The sequence below is a fragment of the Sphaeramia orbicularis genome, chromosome 16 (genome assembly GCF_902148855.1).
Source record: "Sphaeramia orbicularis chromosome 16, fSphaOr1.1, whole genome shotgun sequence".
NCBI classification, from domain to species: Eukaryota; Metazoa; Chordata; class Actinopteri; order Kurtiformes; family Apogonidae; genus Sphaeramia; species Sphaeramia orbicularis.
Genome location: NC_043972.1, coordinates 50726177 through 50746743, shown reverse-complemented (window position 1 = coordinate 50746743; position 20567 = coordinate 50726177). Strand labels below are relative to the sequence as shown.

General features: G+C 38.4%; 1 protein-coding gene across 4 annotated transcripts in view; it reads left to right on the top strand.

Annotated features, from left to right (window-relative positions):
• Positions 1-20567, top strand: part of thsd7ab (thrombospondin, type I, domain containing 7Ab) — a 277249-nt gene that overhangs the window by 94432 nt on the left and 162250 nt on the right. For all 4 annotated transcript variants that reach the window (XM_030157281.1, XM_030157284.1, XM_030157282.1 and 1 more), the window contains exon 2: positions 6396-7233. In XM_030157281.1, the coding sequence (XP_030013141.1) occupies positions 6396-7233 (838 nt within the window). The remainder of the gene's footprint in view (positions 1-6395; positions 7234-20567) is intronic.

The window sequence follows — 20567 nt, the reverse complement described above, 5'->3', positions numbered from 1 at the left end:
ATTATTATTATTAACATTTAAAGCAAATGAAATCCCACAAAACTACCAAACAGCTTTAAAAGATGGGGGTAATATAAGCTATTACCTGTAGTTATCTTTCATTGTAGTTCTTGCTTCGTTCTATTTAATTATAATTCTTATTTATTCTTTATTTATTTCAATTATCATAATTATTGGATGACTTAATACAACTAGACATTTCTCTTTGCAGCTGATAGCTGTGGCCAGAGGTATTATGGGATTTGTGTGATGCTTGTAAAATTGACATCTCAGAGAATGGCTTGAGAGAATGTCTTCAAATTGTCACAAACGTTTTCTCGGATAGTGATGCAGTGATTATATTTTGATTTTCAAAGGTCCAGGTCGCTTTGACCTCGCATCTATCCATTTCAACAACATCTGTCTCGGGAATTGCAAGAGGAAATTTCTGAAATTTGGTTAAAAAAAAATGTTCGCTTGGACTCCACAATGAACTGATCAGATTCTTGTGACTTAGCATTGAGGTCAGTGAAATGTGTTCAATGAAAATATATATAAGTGTAATCTGCTTAGGGAAATATCCCGTTAACTATGTACAGAAATGGATCAGTGACAGATAAATAATGTATTTGATAAAGGATTGGCAGATCTTTTTGATTGACAGATGTGAATATGTTTCAGGAGCTTTCTCTTTTCTTTTTGGAGATTAGTCTGATATTGCTATTAATAATTATGTTATGCATAATTATGTTTTTATGGTATATTTGTTAGATGTACTGTATATCAGATATTGATTGTGAAAGGTCAAGGTTGCTATCCATTTTAGTGAACTCTATTTCAGGGAGTAAGTGAAGTCTGTCTGTGATGAGAGATGGTTCAGGTTAAATCCCTATTTGGAACAGTTAAGTTAGCCTTCTGGAAGACCTGGGAGAAGCAGATATTGAGACAAGGTTGGACTGATGTGTTCCAGTCTCCATGTTGTTTGGTTGAGGCTCCATTTGAATGTAGAACGTGCTTTCTGTTTTTGGACAAATGATCTAGGCTATCTTAAACAGCGGTGGTGGGGAATTAGGCAGCCTCTCTGCTCTGCCAGTGAAGGTGGTTTATGGGTCCTTAATTTTTTAATTTAGTGTTGTATGTGTGTGTGTAAAGAAGCTGTTGCTGAGTTGTATTGAGGAGATTTTTTATGTTTTAGCTTACCACAATTCCAATGGCATTGTCATATCAACATCACTGGAATTCCATGGGGAAATTTCTAAAAATACTGTATATGTTCACTTAGACTCAAATGAACTGAGTAGGGTTTGTGTTTGCTTCAAAATATATTTTTGGTCTTTTGACACAATAGGATGAATACGTTGATGTAATTTTATGTCCACAATCAACTTCACTGAGACGTTATAATGTTTAATAAAAACCCCAATCTGTGTTTTATTCAACACCATCTCGAAATAGTCTGTAAGTGTAAACCGGTTGTCTCTCATTGGAAGTGATTTACTGGATCAAAAATGTCAATATAGTAACAACTCTAAAATATACACCTAATGTGAAGGTCTGTATACCATACAGGTGTGGACAGACATGGATGTAAATTGACTGGTCCATGTTGGAAAAAAATGTCATGGCAATAATTGTGATTTCAGTCTGTTATTTTTGAGAATATCCTTTAGTAATGAATAGTATGAGTACAATATGATCAGTTGACTAGAATCACAAATCAGTATATCTGTTAAAGCAAAATGTTGTGCTATTAGGCCCGAGCCGAGTAAAGCCGGCACCGGGCCTATTGAGTCTGCAGTGGGAGCATGGGGATGAAATCGCCAGTGACGCGGTCGCCTTTCGCCACTGTTGCTACTCTCACACATATTCACATTCACGGCAGTGAGACCTTTCCGAACATGTACATGTCACATACACAAACTGCATATTTACACCTGCTTGGAATGAATGGGAGTCAATGGGAGACGCCCAGTCAGGGTCAGTCATGTTGGTGTAAGTGCACGGCACAAGACATTGGACCCCACGGAGACAAAGGGGAACCTCAAGAGCTTTCAAATACAGCCAGATATGTGGTTGCTGCGGAAATGGCTATATTGTTCTTGCTCAGATTATTATTATTATATATTTTTTTTAAAGTTATTTTTCTTCTCCTGCTCTTTGAGCTCAAAGTTGACCCCCTAAACATTTACGAAAACTCACCAAATTTTGCCCAAAATTCAGAAGTGTGTGAAATTGAATTTACATGTAGGTTTCGTAGATGTCGGTAAAGAAATGTTTTGACAGCGCCCCCTTGAAAAGTGGAAATACATTACATCAATGGGACCTCGTCCAACGTAAAGTTTGTCGTAGAGCCATGAAAACACAGATTCATCGTCAGAAGACAAACAAAAAATATTATTATGGCTATGCCCCTAAACCAACCGGAAGTCGGCCATATTGGATTGAAATTTCCAAAATGCTGAGTCAGCGTTTTTGCTGATGTTGTATTTTAACTATCTCCTCCTTGAGCATTTGGCCGAATGAGCTCAAAATCGGTGTAGAGTATCTAGAGAAGTGGGACATCATAAGTTAGCCACATTTTTGGCATCAGTGTCACCATTTTTGTGCACCAAGGTCGCAAACTCTGCAAAGTTTTTTCTGAAATTTACCATGACAAAAATTGCTTCAGCTCAGACATACAAACACCGATTTGGTTCAAATTTGAATCAGACGTCTATCTCCCAGGCCTACACCCATTTATCAAAAGAAATTTAAATTTCCCACTATAGCGCCCGCTGCAAAGTTACCTTTACAAAAATTGCTTCAGCTTGGACATACAAACACTCATTTGGCTCAAATTTGAGACAGTTGTCAATCTCCCAGGCCTACAGCCCTTTATTGGAAGAAGTTTAAATTTTGCACTATGGCGCCCCCTACAAAGTTACGTTTACAAAAATTGCTTCAGCTTGGACATACAAACACCGATTTGGTTCAAATTTGAATCAGACGTCTATCTCCCAGGCCTACACCCATTCATCTGAAAAATTTTAAATTTGGCTCCACAGCGCCCCCTACAAATTTATTTTACTAAAATCGGTTCAGTTTGGACATACAATCACCTATTTGCCTCAAATTTGAATCAGTTGTCAATCTCCCAAGCCTACACCCATTTGTCAGAAAACATTGTAAATTCATACAATAGCGCCCCCTACAAATTTACCTTTACGAAAATTGTATCACTTCAGACATACAAACACCGATTTGGCTAAAATTTGACTGACCGGTACATCTCACAGGCCTACAACCATTCAGTAGAAGAAATTGAATTTTGGCTGCATAGCGCCCCCTACAGATTTACTTATACAAAAATGTCTTTAGTTCGGACATATGAACAACAATTTGCCTCAAATTTGAGTCAATTGTCAATCTCTCAGCCCTACACCCATTCATCAGAAGACATTAAAATTTGGTGCTAGAGCGCCACCTGCTGAACGATGGACATATTCATACTGGACATGCCCATGGCAAGGGCCTTTCAATGCCGCTTGCGGATTTAATTATTATTTTTATTTATTTATTTGTTTTTTCCTTCTCCGGCACTTTGAGCTCAAATTTGACCCCCTAAACATTTAAGAAAACTCACCAAATTTTGCCCAAAATTCAGAAGTGCGAAAAATTGAATTTACATACAGGTTTCGTAGATGTTGGTAAAGAAACGCTGTGACAGTGCCCCCTTGAAAAGTGGAAATACATTACACCAATGGGACCACATCCAACATAAAGTTTGTCGTAGAGCCATGAAAATTGGTACACAGATTCTTCGTCAGGAGACAAAAAAAACAATATTATTATGGCCATGCCCCTAAACCAACCCTTAGTCAGCCGTATTGGATTGAAATTTCGAAAACCCTGAGTCAGCGTTTTCACTGATGTCGTATTTTAACTATCTCCTCCTTGGGCGTTTGGCCGAATGAGCTCAAACTTGGTGTACAGTATGTAGAGAACTGGGGCATCAAAAGTTAGCCACATTTTTGGGATCGGTGTCACCGTTTTTGTGCGACGAGGTTGCAAACTTTGCAAAGTTTTTTGGAAAATTTACCATGACAAAAATTGCTTCAGCTCAGACATACGAACACCGATTTGGTTCAAATTTGAATCAGACGTCTATCTCACAGGCCTACACCCATTTGTTGAAAACAATTGCAATTTTGCACTATAGTGCCCCCTACAAATGTACATTTACGAAAATGACATCAGTTCAGACATATGAACACTGATTTGGCTCAAATTTGACTCAGACTTCTATCTCCCAGGCCTTCACCCATTTATTGGAAGAAATTAAAATTTTACACTATACCATCCCCTACAAAGTTAACTTTACAAAAATTGCTTCAGCTCGGACATATGATCACAGATTTGGCTCAAATTTCAGTCAGACGTTAATCTCACAGGCCTACACCCAGTCATCTGAAAAATTTGAGATTTGGGTCCATAGCACCCCCTACAAATTTAATTTTTTTTATAATTGTTTCAGCTTGGACATATGATCACCTATTTGGCTCAAATTTGGATCAGTTGCCAATCTCCAAGGCCTACACCCATTTGTCAGAAGACATTGAAAATTCACACAATAGCACCCTCTACAAATTTACCTTTACGAAAATTGCATCAGTTTGGACATACAAACACCGATTTGGCTCAAATTTGACTGAGTGGTACATCTCACAGGCTTACACCCATTCAAAGGAAGAAATTGAATTTTGGCTGCATAGCACTCCCTACAGATTTACTTATATAAAAATTTCTTTAGTTTGGACATACGAACAAAGATTGGCCTCAAATTTGAATCAGCTGTCAATCACCCAGGCCTACACCCATTCATCAGAAAACATTGAAATTTGGTGCTAGAGCGCCACCTGCTGAACAATGGACATACTTTTACTGGACGTGCCTGTGGTGAGGGTCTTTCAATGCCGCTTGCGGCTTTAATTTGGGATTGATTTTACTTTGTATTTTTCTGATTACCTGTTTGTCTTGTGAATGGTGTAGGTAGAGGAGGTAGGAAACAGCCATGCAGCAGACATACTGACAGAAAAATAAGTTTTATTGATGTTTGAGGCACTTCCTGCTACTTGTCAATAGAGTTTGATAAATGCCACAGATTCCTGGAGGGCCCTGTAAATTGGTTCTTAGACACTTCGCTTTCATCAACTATAATCTGTACTGTTGCACATTGTATTTGCATTGCCTAATCATCATTCATCCCCTCCTCCATCAGTCTCTCCCACACCAGGATTGTTGTGTCTGATCCACGTGTGCAGAAAAACAAGGTGACAGGTTATTTTTATTTAGTATGGCTTTTTTTTTCTGCATTCATATGTCATGTGCTGTGGGCTGTCAGCAGCTTTTCAACACCTTTTACATCTCAACCATATTAGAGAAGTGATGTCCTCACTGATGATACTTTAGATGCTGTTTTACAAGTGACAGCAGGAGAAATTATATGGTCTCACTATGGCACTGGAAGGTGTGATGTAGGCCAGTGTGACTGAAGTTTTGTTTGTGAGAAAATTTAAGTAAACGTTGGTATTAGCACTGATCAAATAACAGAATGTTTTCATGTTTTCTCCTCTCACAATCAATGAACAGCCCCTCTAACCCATCCACATCTGAACCTGAATCATCATCTCAACTCAATTATTCACAAAATACAATTTAATGATTTAGTTCCTAGTTTGCTCTCTTTCTCTGTTAAATTTAATGTGAAATACATTGCAACACATTCATCTTTAGATTAAGAAAATGACTGTGGTCTGAGTTATTCATAAAGATAGAAACAATGTAAAAGGCGGTTATTTTTTTAATTTAAGATTGTTTATTTTTCACATAGCAGACACTGACCAAGCAACATAACATTTAATAAACCCAGATGTAACTATTATAATGATAAAATGCTGGTTCCTCAAACTATGTCAGCAAAATTTCAAAATATTGAAATTAAATAAACTTTAAACACAAAAAAATAATACCAATGGCTATAACTATTACACTGTACAAAAAAAATTGCTGATACTGCATGTAAACTTGACAAACAGAAAGCAAGATTTCTCTGTGGAGAAAAGCTGTCATAGTAAGCCAATGAGACAGAGGTTTTTTTTGTGTTTTTTCTAGAAATAGGAACAGGGATTAACTGATTTGTTTTTTGTTTCTTTTAACCATTTTACAAAATATTAAAGTAATATAGAGCCAAAAATAATGCCAGTTGCAGTTTTTAGTCAGTAACAACTAAAAAGCCATTGTAATACCAAAGCCCTTCACAAAGACGGGAAATCCCTGGAAGGAGAGTCATCTTAATGCATCCTGAAGTACAGCAGTGCCATGTGGGATTCTATATGGTCTTTCATACTGTAATTCCAGTCTGTTTCCTCTTTTTCCAGGTCCATGGGGAAGATGCATGGGCAGTGACTGTGGCCCAGGTGGCAGCCAAAGCCGGGCAGTGTGGTGCGCCCATGTGGACGGCTGGACAACACTTCACACCAACTGTGATCAGGGCCAGCGTCCGTCCAACCAGAGGAACTGTTTCCGTGTCTGTGACTGGCACAAGGACCTTTACGATTGGAAACTGGGTGCCTGGAATGACTGTGTGCCAGTGTCGGCAAGGACCTTTGGGGCCTCACAGCCGTTCACGTGCAGTGGAGGCGAAGAGGGCATTCAGACCCGGGAGGTGGGCTGCATGCTCAAGTCAGACGGCTCTCCAGCAGAGGATGCCATCTGTGAATACTTTGAGCCCAAGCCTCGCCTGGAGCAGGCCTGTTTGATCCCCTGCCCTCAGGACTGTGTGGTTTCTGAGTATTCGCCATGGACATCCTGCTCCAAAACATGTGGGACAGGACTCAGGAACAGGGTTCGCAGCGTTTTGGTGCCTCCGCTTTTTGGAGGCGCAGTTTGTCCTAACTTAACTGAGTTCCAGTCATGTAAACCTGGACCATGTACAGGTCCAGAAGGCATGTACAGCCTCAGGGTTGGACCATGGAGTCCCTGCACTCTTCCACTGACTCGGCCAGCACGCCAAGCCAAGCGCAGGAAAGGGAAAGGCCAAGGACTCAGGGAAAGAGTAGGAGCAGTTAAAGATCCTGAGACTAGGGAGCTTATTCAGAAGAAACGGTCCAGGAACCGTCTTAACCGGCAGGAAAGTCCATTTTGGGACATCCAGGTTGGCTACCAGACCCGGAATGTGACCTGCATACACAGGAACGGAAGCGCTGTTGTAAAACAGTAAGTAACATTTTTCATGGTGATTTGACATTAAGAATAAAAAAGTTTCTAAAATGAGCTAGCATCTTAGAAATTAAATCCAGACATTTTTACGAGATAGACAGTATTTACTTCATCTGTATTCCATACGTATTTTGAACCATGACCCTAGAAAAAGTTTTTGGTAATTAAAGAAAACGTTTTCATACTCAAGATGATTTTGACCTTTTTGAAGAGCAGTTAATGCTCTTAATTGGACATTGAAACACCTTTTCCTAATTTGCGGTAGTAGCCACAGATAGACTGATGAGACCCTGGTTGCTGACATCTTATCTGTACTAGAACATTTTGCAGCTACTTTAAAGCATTTTCTGAGATTTAAATGAAATTTTACATTTAGTTTTACTACTTAAAGGTCCAGTGTATAAGAAGTTGTGACACTGAAAAGAACATAATTACGTAGATATACAGACTTCCTCTTTTTCTTTTCATTTCATAGCAGTTGATGTCTCGTGTTTAGAAGCATTGTTATCAGCCACTACCTTTATTCATTTGGTTGCACACTTCAAATTCAGCATGAAATACAGATATCACACACTGAAATAAATTAAATGGAAATAAAAATACAAGATTACATTTTATTTATCAAACACATATACATTTTTTACAGACCACACATATCTAATTAATAGATGTTTACATTAGTTGGTGAGCTAACCATAGCTAATGTTCGCAGCAAATTATAACTGCTAGAGGTCTGAGTATGTTGAGCAAACTTTGTTGCTGCTGCCCCAAAAGCAAAGTGTTTATTCAGTTATCAATGGATGGAGCTGATCTTCTATATAATTAGCAACACATTATTATTAGTGTTAGTCTTTTCAAACTAAGAAAAACATGAACCTGATTATGGAAATGTTTACTTCTTCCTAGCTGCACTTACGGAAACATGAATTCCTTTGTATTAGACTAGATCACATTTTATTTATTTGATGTAACTGTATCATTTTGAGTACAACTGGATCTATCTACTAGAGGCTTTTTGTTCTAAAGGTAAAAAAAAAAAAGATTAATAGAAACACAGTGCACACAAAAATATAAAACTATGACCACAAATCAGGGTTGTGTCTGTACAGGGGTCTTGGATGAGAACAAGCATGTTCTTTAAGCCATTTTAAGACATAGCCATTAACCCTTAAAGACCCACAACTATTTTTGTCATAGCTTCCAAGTGATTTATCAGCATTTATTATAATATTATCCTGTGTATTTTGCATTTTTCAGCGAAAATCAGGTAACCCTCTTCCACTGCTCTATGGCCCCCTCCACAAATGCTGGGCCTCATGAATTTGTCATGTTTACCCCCCCTTTACAGCGTCTCAATGCACGGGGACGTTCACGAATTCTGAGACTGCTAACAGTTCAGTTCACGTGAACGTTAGTGCCAGTAATGTAGGATATAGATGTAAGAAAACTGTCACAACCTGTCTGTTATTTACATTGGTTGGTTTCCCCCCCTTAAAAGGTGTCTCCATCCACTGTCATTTATTAAACTTAAGTGGGTTTTACTAGTGAATCAATGTTGCAGAAGATGACAGTGTTTCCACATTCACTACGGAGTCCCTGGACATCCAAATTGGTCATATCTAATGACCATGAAAAGATGACAAACTGCATTTTACACCAGTTATTTACATGTATTGATAGGATTAGTTGTTCTAAAGTTATTAAACATTTTAGATCAGGAGATGCTTTTAGTTACCAATAGCTCTTTGGGTCTGTATGGATTAAAACAAAATCAGCCTTTGCCTTTGAGCGTGTCTTTGTGTGCTTCTTTTATGTGTAGTGCACTGGTCTCTTAGTCAGTGATTTTCTAACAGGTAAACAGGATGCCAGACATGTCTCCCTGAAAGTTTTTCTCCTTGTCAGGAGTTGACACGGGGTGAGTGTTTATTGGCTGTGTCTTTGTCAGCACAGTGCTGTCAGAGCAATGAGGCACTACTGCGACAGTGTATTTGATGTCAGGTTTTGAGGACACAAGTGACAAAGCAACTTATTTTATGACACCAGATCAATCTTAGCCACAGTTCTGTGTGCCACTTTAAAAATATATAAATAAATAATGCAGTTTTTTGCGTTTGGGCCTCAATGGATGTGTAATATATGTTCTTAGATTTGCTGAGAAATTGTCTATCAGACAGAATGTTACCAGTGACATGTTTTCCTTGCCCAGCCACAAAGATAGACTGAAAGCTTTAAAATAACAAGGTTTATCTGAAACTGTGTAAAAGGCCAACATGATTTCTTGTGATGTGAAACGTTTACTTCAGTCTCAATAAAAAGAAAACTTTTGGTGCATTCAAAAGCAATCTACTTCTTAGATTAGACAATAGTGAATATAAATAATGTATAAGCTATTAAGTTGTGCATTGCATGGGTGCTGTTAACCACAGTGCTGTCTATATTGGTTGTATCCTTAGGCAATCCATTCACAGAGTGATTAAACTCACCTGGGATCTAACTTCTCATTATTGGTGTGCGGTATATAGTCACATCTGACTATGAAAATAAGATGAATAAAATGACTCACAAATACTGTCTATTACTCCACTGAAGTCTCAATCAATCAATGTAAGTCAACAACAATCAGTGTAATTCAGTAGTAAATGATGAAAGCAGCACCTGGCTCTGATGCTGGCTGACAGTAAAGGGTGTCTCTCCTGAAATTCCTAGCAATTAAAGCAATAGCTTAGGAAAAAATGAAATTGTTCTGAAAATTGTTTGCATTTGATGCCTATTTATTTACATATGCATATAATTACTTTCTTATAAATGTCTAGCTTAACAGTCATGAAACAACAAAGTTTGTTCACTTATGACAGTGTATTGAGGTGATTAGTCAAAGTAACTGTTTGACAGCTTTAGCACCTTCCAAAAACCACCGTTGTTTGTTCACCAAACACTGTGCTTGGAACCTGCCTTTGATTATTACATAACCTTGTTCATCTGTAGACATTAGACTACAGTAGCATCTAATGTCACTCTTACCAAATCTGTCATGAAAACGAAATATTTTGATTAAGTTTATTATGACTCTTAATGAATCTGCTTTTACAATGGTTTCTATTCAATGGTTTCTTCAGTTTCTATTTTGTGTTTGAAAACAAGCCATTATTAGAGTGATTTCTATTTTGTTCTATTATTGCGTACACCGTAGAAAATGTAGTTCAGCACACTCAGCTCAGTTCAAGTTCTCATCCATATACACACTATAAACTAAAGTGAAATTTTGTTTCTTAAGGATCTTGATGATATACGGCAAACATGCAGTGTTGCAACATATAATACAATAAGAAACAAAGATCACACAGTGGAACTAGACAAGCCACTGTGCAGTAATTGGACAGGATATCCAACTGTTTGTCAAAATTGCCTTATCGTAATTATTTCACTGAATTATATTTATATTGTATAATAAATTAATTGTCTGTATTCAGCTTTATGAAAACTGCTGGATGAAACCCTCATTTCAAGATAAGTGACTGCTATTGTTATCTGTCATTATCAGCTATTTCTGTGTTTATTTGAGTGTTAGACTTTGTATATTGAAAACTTCTATATGGAAGATAAACCATGCTTGCGTACTTAGATGCAGTTTGTGTTGGAATCTGTTTTATGTCGAGAGATGGTCATTTGTCGACTGTTAGTTAACTCCATTACCTGCTGTCAGGTCTGGTTTTCTAATGCCTACAGTCACTCCTGGGTTTTTCATTGCCTCCCTTCTGCTCCTCCACAGCAGCAGGATTGTACCTCACTGTTAAGCTAAGCTTGTAAATGTAGTCAATCAGCATGAAAAACAAAAAACTGACCAATTAAGCACCACACAAACTCTTCATGGATGGCCAAACTCCTCACACCATCTCTAAGGGAGAGCCCAGCTACCCTGTGGAGACAATTCATTTCCACCACTTGTATCTGTGTCCTTGTTCTTTTGGTCACTATCCACAGCTTGTGACCATAGCTTAGGGTAGTATCACTGATCAACTGGTAAATCGAGAGCTTTGCTTTTTGGCTCAGGTCCCTCTTCATCACACCAAACCAGCAGACGGACTGAGCCACTGTCACAGTTACATCATTACTGATGCTGTGCCTCAATCCACTTGTCAATCTCCTGCTCTATCCTTCCTTCACTCAAGAACAAGACCCTGAGATACTTAAACTTAATACTACAAACTGCCCCAGTGCAAGATGGAGGTCATAGTTTGAAGCGGCTAAGAAGACCACATCATCTGCCGAAATTCTGCCCATAAAAATTAAGAACATAATTAACAATCCAACCTGCACCAGGAATGAGTCTGACATACTGCCGGCAATGTGAACCAATCTCTGGCTCCATTCATACAGGGACCAAACAGCCTGTAGCAGTGGGCCATGGACTCCGTACTCCCAAAGCTTCCCCAAACAATAACCCAATGGACATGGTCAAATGCCATTGCCAAATCCACAAAACACACATAAACTGGTTGGGCAAACTCCCATGAATCCTCCAGAGCCATGTAGTGTGTGAAAAGCTGGTCCAGTGTTCCAGGACCAGGATGAAAACTGCAATGTTACTCTTGAATCTGATCTCGAATCTTCAATCTTTCTTTCCAGTGCCCGAGCATAGACCTTCACAGTATACTGGATAAATGTCAACTGAGCTGTCATCACCATGAGTGCTCCAACTGAAACGAGTGACAGTGACAGTTTTTTCAGTATATTTAAGGGATGGACCAAATGCATATAAACAAAGCAACATGCATGAGTCTCTCTCAAAAGGGTTGGTGTGGGTATTTACAAACTTTCAATGGACACTGTTTACCTCGAGTGATATTAGTACATTTCAGCAAGTACTGGCTAATATTCATATGCCACTGTTAGAATAGAATAGAACAGAATAGAATAGAATAGAGTAGAGTAGAGTAGAGTAGAGTAGAGTAGAGTAGAATAGAATAGAATAGAATAGAATAGAATAGAATAGAATAGAATAGAATAGAATACACAAAGGGACAAATGTTTACCCGACCAGAAGCGCAAAATGCACATCTGTCTAATGTCTGATAACCAGTGGATTTTTACTGTTACTGTTTAATGGGCTCTGTTACAGAATGATTAATTATACCTGGGAACTAGTGTTGTTAAAATACAACAGTTTTACGATTCATAAAGACACTGCAAATCAAAATCTGCTCTTTGCACTTCTCAGATGGAACACCAGTGTAACAGGATAACTTCCCCCCTGGACACCCCCCCGGGGGACAATTTATCCTAAGATAACTAGGATAGCTTCCTTAAGTTGCCAACTATCCCCCTGGATAGAGGTAGGTAGATATTAAATCAAAATTATACTATACCAATTACAATGTATATTACATACATAAAGACATGTGCCTCCTAAAGAAATAATAAATATAAGGTGCTTTTAATCCATCGGGGTATGATCCTGACGACAAGTAGTTGTATACTTCCTGAAACTTGTCAGAAAAAGACAGTGCACTATATGGCACGATGCCATGGTGGGGGAGGGGGACTTGTCCAAGGGGAGAGTTATTCTGTAACATTGGGTTCAACAGACTTAAAAAAAAAAAAAAAATCAGTCATCTGTACCTCTGTTCCTCGACTGACAGGAAGTTAAAATTTCGTCACTGTTCCCTAGAAACCAGGATTAGTGCTTTCAAAAGGTCTCTGATCTCTAGGAAAGAATCAGCGACAGTGTCGGCAGAGCAAGCCTCAGTTTGTATCGTGTAGCTGTCAGATGCCACTGTTCTCAATGATTTGATCAATTATGTACTAAATCTAGTCATTAATGCTTTGTTGGCGTTGAGCTCTCAGCAGTGACTAGGATCAAATATTTCAAAGGAACTGTGAAAACAGCTCACATGCCCTTAGGAGCATAAATATTAATCCTTGGCTTGTTTATTTCTTGTTGTGAAATATTCATAGTTGTTTTTGCCACTTTCAGAAAAGTGGAACAAACTTCCCACTGAAGCCATAACCCAGTCATATCCTAGCCAGATGCTCTCTGAACATCTTGTTCACTTCATTTCCAATTTTGTTTGATGAACATCTGTCATTGGGCATTTACTTTCTCCATAGTCCTGAGCTCAACCCAAATTATGTGTGTATTTGTTTGTTTGTGTGTGTGTGTGTGTGTGTGTGTGTGTGTGAACTTTGTCTTGTGTCCTGTTAATTCAGTATTCAAAATTACCTTCAGAGTTGCGTCTCTATCACACTAAAATATCCATTGTTGTTGTTAATCTATTATTACACATTAGAAAGACTGTACACTCCTCATCAAAATTTTAAGACCAGTTGAAAAATTGAAAAAGACCTTACATTTTGCACTGTTGGATCTTAAGAAGATTCTAAGTAGCGTTTCAAAATACAAAAAGAAGAAATGGGAGTGAGACAAAAAAAAAAAAAAACCTGAGTTAGCAATTTATTGAAATCAACAATTAAACTGAAATAGGTTGTTCATCAGCTGATCAAAAGTTTAAGACCACAGCCTTTAAAAGCCAAAATCTGCGCAAAAATGTGGATTCATTGTAATCTTCTGTCAGGTATTCACACTGCCATGACCTCCTGATGGCAAAGGCAAAAAAAGGCTTTCTCTCTTTGAACGTGGTTGGATATGTTGAGCTGCATAAGCAAGGCCTCTCACAACGTGCCATCGCTGCTGAGGTCGGACGCAATTCGACAGTCATTTTGAACCCACTGTCTGGAACTGATATCCATTTTTGTTAACCTCCCTTGCCATCTATCCCCAAATGTTCTCATTTGAATTTAGATCAGGGGAATGCACAGGATGGTCCAAAAGAGTGACATTACTCCTCTGGAAGAAGTCCTTTGTCAGGTGGGCACTGTGAACTGCAGCGTTGTCCTGTTTTCAAACCCAGTCATTACCACACAGATGAGGGCCCTCAGTCATTAGGGGTGGCCCCTGCAACATCTCCACAAAGCCAGCTGCCGTTTGACACCCTTGCACAACCTGAAGCTCCATTGTTCCACTTAAGGAAAAAGCACCCCAGGTTGTGATCCAATCCAGTCTAATCCAACTTTATTTATAAGGGACTTTAAAACAACCACAGTGGACCAAAGTGCTGTACAGAAGACTAAAAGCACAATAAAAATGGCACCCCCTCCACTGTACTGCATAGAAAACATCTCCAGTGGGATCTCCACCAGCCGCCATTTGACGCACCTGCACAACCTGAAGCTCCATTGTTCCATTAAAGGAAAAAGCACCCCAGGTCATGATGGCGCCCCTTCCACTGTGCCACGTAGAAAACATCTCCAGTGGGATCTCCTTGTCCTGCCAGTAATGTTGGAAGCCATCAGGACTGCCAAGGTTACATTTTTTCTCATCAGAGAATAAAACCTTCTTCCACTTTTCAATATCCCATGTTCGGTGCTCTCTTGCAGAGTCCAAATGGGCAGTTTTGTGGCGTTGAAGGAGACGAGGCCTTTGAAGACGTTTTTTGTTCTTAAAGCCCTACTCTGGTAGATGCCATTTCATGGTTATTGGGCTGCAGTCGGCGCCAGTAACGTCCGTAGTTTGGGTCATCCTGTGTCATGATGGTCAACCAATTGGATCCTCCAGCTCAGTGCTGGTAAAAATTTTTTGGGTCTACCACTTGACTAGTTTGTTCCATAACCCTCAGGATCTTTTCAGAAATTCAAAATGATTATCTTGCTGCATCCAACCTCAGCAGCGATGGCATGTAGCGAGAGGCCTTGCTTATGCAGGTCAACAATCTGACCACATTCAAAGAGAGAAAGCTTTTTTGCCTTTTCAATCAGGAGGTCATGACAGTGTGAATACCTGACAGAAAATGACATTGAACCCACATTTTTACACAGATTTTGGCTTTTAAAGGCTGTGATCTTAAACTTTTGCTGAGCTGATGAATAGCCTATTTCAGTTTAATTGTTGTTATTGTTTCAGTAAATTGTTAACTAATTATTTTGTTTGTCTCACTACCATTTCTTCTTATTGCATTTTGAAATACCTTCTTAAGAACCTTCTTAAGAACCAACAGTGCAAAATGTAAATCCTTGGAATTTTTCAACTGGTATTAAAATTTTGATCAGGAGTATATTTACCCGTTGGTAAACAATGAGTCTACGTATACTGTGCAGCCTCGGATGAGGCTTCATCTGCTGTTATCTACTGTTCCTGTTACTGTGCATTTCTTAAAGGGAAAATACTATGCCACTTTTTTATACCTGTGCCCACCCCAGAGGGTGGGGGTACATAGATATACCAGGAATTCTGTCCATCCTTGTGTCTGACTGTTGGCCCATCCAAGATCTTTGTCCATCCCATTTATCGGACACTACTCACCTGATTCTTTTCAAATTTCACAGACGTTCATTACCACTAGTAGAGGTGCAGCGCCCACTTTGATGGCTAATTTTCAGTCGTTGAATTTTTTAAATAAATTTTTGAAACTTTCAACAAAAGTAATCCCTGGGTAGGTAGAGTATCAGTGAGCAGGAGGGGCACAGTGCTGTGCAATCCGGCAAGGGTATTGGTAAGCTCTACTTACCGCTTACGAATCCCTTTTAAAAAGTCATTTGTTTAAGATTGCTTTTAATGTTTAACTGTTTTACATTCATATAATTGCCTTTTGTACCTGTTTTTTTTTATCTGTTTTCAATGTGTTTGGTTTATGTTTTTATCTGCTGTATGTAAAGTGTCTTTGAGTACCACAAAAAGCGCTATACAAATAAAATGTATTATTAATATTATTTTTCACTAGTTTACAAGTTCATTTGAGATTTTAAAAAGCTCTTTGTCAATATACTCCTGGTTTTCAATGCCAAACTGGCTTTTTCAGTGTATCTTGCTTTGAGCTGCGGCTATGCCCACCTCCTGTCTGTGACATCAGTATATCATGTGTTCTCGCTGGCATACCATCACTAACTGTCAGGATGGTTCTTGAGGGTCCTGAGTGGAGAATGTCTAGTGATCTCACAAATATTCAGTAGTCCACTCATCTGTAAAGAAACTTTGTGTATTTCTCCAAGTGAGCCAATGATACTTCAATATTATTCTTAAGTCCCTCAGGTTTGTTTTGCAATAGTAAAAACATGACTCCTTAGTTTTCACACTATATCCATTTTAATAGTCAAAACACATCATTTTGCACATCAGAACATGTATGAAAGGCACCTTGTCTGATCATGACAGCTCATAGCAGCATTAAACTACAGACATGTTATTCACTCTGTTCCTTAGTTTTAAAGGTGCGAGAGACTTTCGTCACCAATTTTTCATCAAATCTGTAAAACCCCAGTCGTAGCCTAAGTATCATGAATCCATAAGTCTTTCTGTGATTACTTACCTTAATCTCTTTCCTCACGGTGAACAATTTCGAAGTGTCATCCACCATAAACAAACCGTTTGTTTACAAACAGAGCCAGTACGTAACTAGGGCATCTTTGGAATTTTGTCGCGACGTGCATTGTGGGAAGCGGAGGTGCTGCCTGGCAGCGGCAGTGTAACCATATGATATTATATGGGTGCAACAAACACAACACGGAAGTGGCTGAAAAGTGGAAACCGCTGAAGGGAAGCGGAGCAAGCGGAGCACCACCTGGCAGCGGCAGCTGCAAGAAACATGAACCTGAAACGGCTGGAGCTCCGCTTCCCTCTGGCCATTTGCGTGTTTCAGACACTTTTGCGTCATGCTTGTTGGAGCCATATAATGTCATATGGTTGTACTGCCACTGCTGCTGCCAGGCGGTGGCGCGTACCTCCGCTTCCCACAATGCACGACAAAATTCCAAAGATGCCCGAGTTACCTACTGGCTCTGCTTGTCAACAAATGGTTAGTTTATGGTGGATGACGCTTCAAAATTGTTCACCGTGAGGGAATTGATTCAGGTGAGTAATCACAGAAAGACTTACAGATTCCGGATACTTAGGCTTTGACTGGGGTTTTAGAGATTTGATGAAAAATTGGTGACGAAAGTCTCCCACAGCTTTAAGCTTAGTTGGCAAATAGGGTTTTGGCTTCCTGCTTGATTCCTCAATGGTTTGTGTGGATACTGTAAGTAAACATTGATAACAAAGGTTAGATAATTTAAGTTCTTTAATGAAATATGAGTTAACTATTAGTGCAGTATTTCTTACATGTAAATAAAATTTAATTGGGCAGACCACCAAAGGATATTAACAGCTCACAGAGTAATTTCAACCTTTTACCTTCACCAAGGAGATTAAGCAGTGCAGGGGACTATAGTCTAATTGGATTCACTATTATCTAATAATAAACCAAATTACTGCAGCATATGATCAATTTTAAAAGAAACAGTGAAAGATTAAGAATAGCGCAGAACTCTGTCACTCTTTCACTCTATACATGCCTTTTCTTTGATAACACAGGGCTTGTCTTTTACCCCTTTAATTATACTTTCTTCTTTCTTTTGTTCAGACAAGGTATAGTTTTTTTTCTTTTGTCTGAACAAAAGAAAAAAAGAAAAGTACAATTACATTAACAGAAGACAAAAATGAACATCATTAGCGTTTAACCCCTTTAACCAACTTTAACTCATGTGTCACAGCTTTGTTGATTCAACACAGAAGTATATTGACACAGTAAACTGAACAGGAAAGATCATAACACTGCAAAACACAGTGAAGCCAGTGTGGAAATGTCAAATTCTGCTGTGACATGTATGTCCACTAGTACTTAGGGCTAGCTTCAAAAGTAAGTCTAGCCCCATAATACACATTGGCTGAATATAGCTGAAACAAACATAGTTACAACCTATAATTAGTGTTTCCCCCTACTAATCATAACTGTGTTAATGTATATGAAGTAGTTGAAATTACTTGATGGTATGTATGTATGTATGTATGTATGTATGTATGTATGTATGTATGTATGTATGTATGTATGTATTGTAGTGTATTTATTATTATTATTCTTATTCTTATTCTTCTTCTTATTATTATTATTATTATTATCACACAGTTAATGGATGTGGTCAGTATTTTTAGAAGGTTTCCGTTTCACCACTTTTCCACTTCCACCCCACTGATCCAAATACAGGCACTTGTTTCTATTGAATCAGATAGACTATGACTATGTTTAGCATATCAATGCTTCAAAACGGCACCACACAAACCAATGGCTAATGTAATGAAGGTGCTTATTCACTATTTATATACAGTCTGTGGTGTTAACAGTTTGGCTACTGTTCATTAACCCTTGGGCCATGAACCAGGACTTGATTAATCAGCACCTGTATGACATAAACTACTGGGTTTGGCAGGCTGATGCATGTGTACATACTCATAGACCTGGAGTTACATGCAGTAACTGCTCTGTGTACACAGCAGCTCTGTAACCTAGTACCACGTTTAGTCATCTTGAGCCATTACAGTCATATTCCACTGGACATGTAATGCTTTTTCAGTATTGAGACTATGTTGCTTTAAGATATTTTTTTTTAACTTCTGGCGTCTTGTGATAGCACAGCACTATAGGAGCCAACACTGGCTGCTTACTCTCAACAGTCTAGCCCTAAAACAAGGATTCTCCTCATGTTGGCATGTATTTGTCTCTTATATGACCAGTATGACATTGACTTTTTTATTGTAATCTCACAATAGCTTCATAACTTGTGCTAGCCATGCTTTATAACTGTAGATTTGAAGCTCTGTGTAAAATACCATTATAATAATGACATCTTTGTGGTTGTCCTTAGTAGCACCACCTCAGCTTGGTTGGTATCTCAAATATTAATCAAAAGTCCTGTAAATCATTTAGGTGACAATAATAACTTGAAAAGTTATCTTTATTATATTTTACAATAATAATTATAAATAGTAATTACACATCAGTAAATGATTATGCATATTGCCATTCAGTGTTTCATTTTTCAGGTTATAAATGTTAGTAATTATTAGTAAATACAATCTAATTAAGTACCTAATTACAAATATTTATCAGTCCTCTATAAGGATCCCTTTACTGTAAAGTGGTACCCATCAGGCTCTTTAAGGCTGCAGCTTGCACTCACTGTCATAATTTAGTCACAGACTGCTGCTTTATCAAGGCTTGGAAATTGTAGAAATTCTTCTTTAATCACTTGACCCACTTAGAATAATGATTTCAGCAGCAAACTGTTTTGATGAATGTAGTTCAAGTAATGAGTGCACAAGTGTGAGTGCTGAAATCTAGAGCTTTTCTGACTGCCTCAACGCTGTTTTGTCTGAAAGCCATTGTTGGGTCTATTGTTGCGAATAACTGCGTAAAACCTCCACGCCTGGAAATGAACATTTTTCCTGACATCATCTTACTTATTTAAATAGCGAATGAATGTGTCCTCATTCTGTCTGAATGACTGAGATGAAGAAATAATGACTTCTTTGCTACTTTGAATACTTTGAAATCTCCACAAAAAAAAAAAAAAAAAAAAAAAAAAAAAGCTTGAGCATACACACACAACAAACGGAAAAAACTCAAAGGAGAACCAGCAAAAATAGGTCATTGGCTGCATTAGGGGCTTTTTAAAACACAAGAACTTCCATCTGAGACAGGAAATTGAGCCACGTGCCTCAGCATATCACATTTACTGTTTCGAGTCCTTATTGTTTCCCCCAATACAAGATGAGCCAATACACAGAGTACAGTATGTTTGGCACAAAATCAAAACCAAAATTTTCCACAGTGTCGTTTCAGCGCCACTTCAAAGACTGCAGAGGTGTTTTAATCTGCAAAGACACAGGAGTTAAAGAAGGAAGAAAACACATCTCTTGCCCAAGCTCATACATCCCCTCATTTAAACCAAAAGTATCAGTTGCTTGAGGTGAAGTGTGGTGGCAACAACTAAATGAGAGGTTTCTAAATGAAGCAAAGCTGTAATTAGCACTAATAGCTCGTCAGCTGCAGGGCCTCAAGGGGAAAGGCATCCAGACTGAGTAGCAGAAAGCAGTCGGCTTTAGTTAGAGCAAATTTCTAATGATTCGGAACGGCCCCAAAGAACACGCATTATTCATTACATGTAAATGCTATTTAGAAGATCAAAAGATGTGAATGACTGGTCAGAGATTGTTTAGGCTCTCTAAACATTGAAAGCTTTACCAAAGTACAAGCCTCCTGGTTTATTTTTTAATGTGAAGCTGATTATGCAGTGAGTAGTGGAATGTAATGGAATGTAATGAGTGTAGATAATGACAAAATATGGCTTGATGGGAGAAAGTGTAATCTATTGGACTGATGTGTTCAGAGACCAGAACATATATATGATATAATAATGCACACTGATATTTAGATTACATTGAGAAGTAACTGAAATATTTTCTT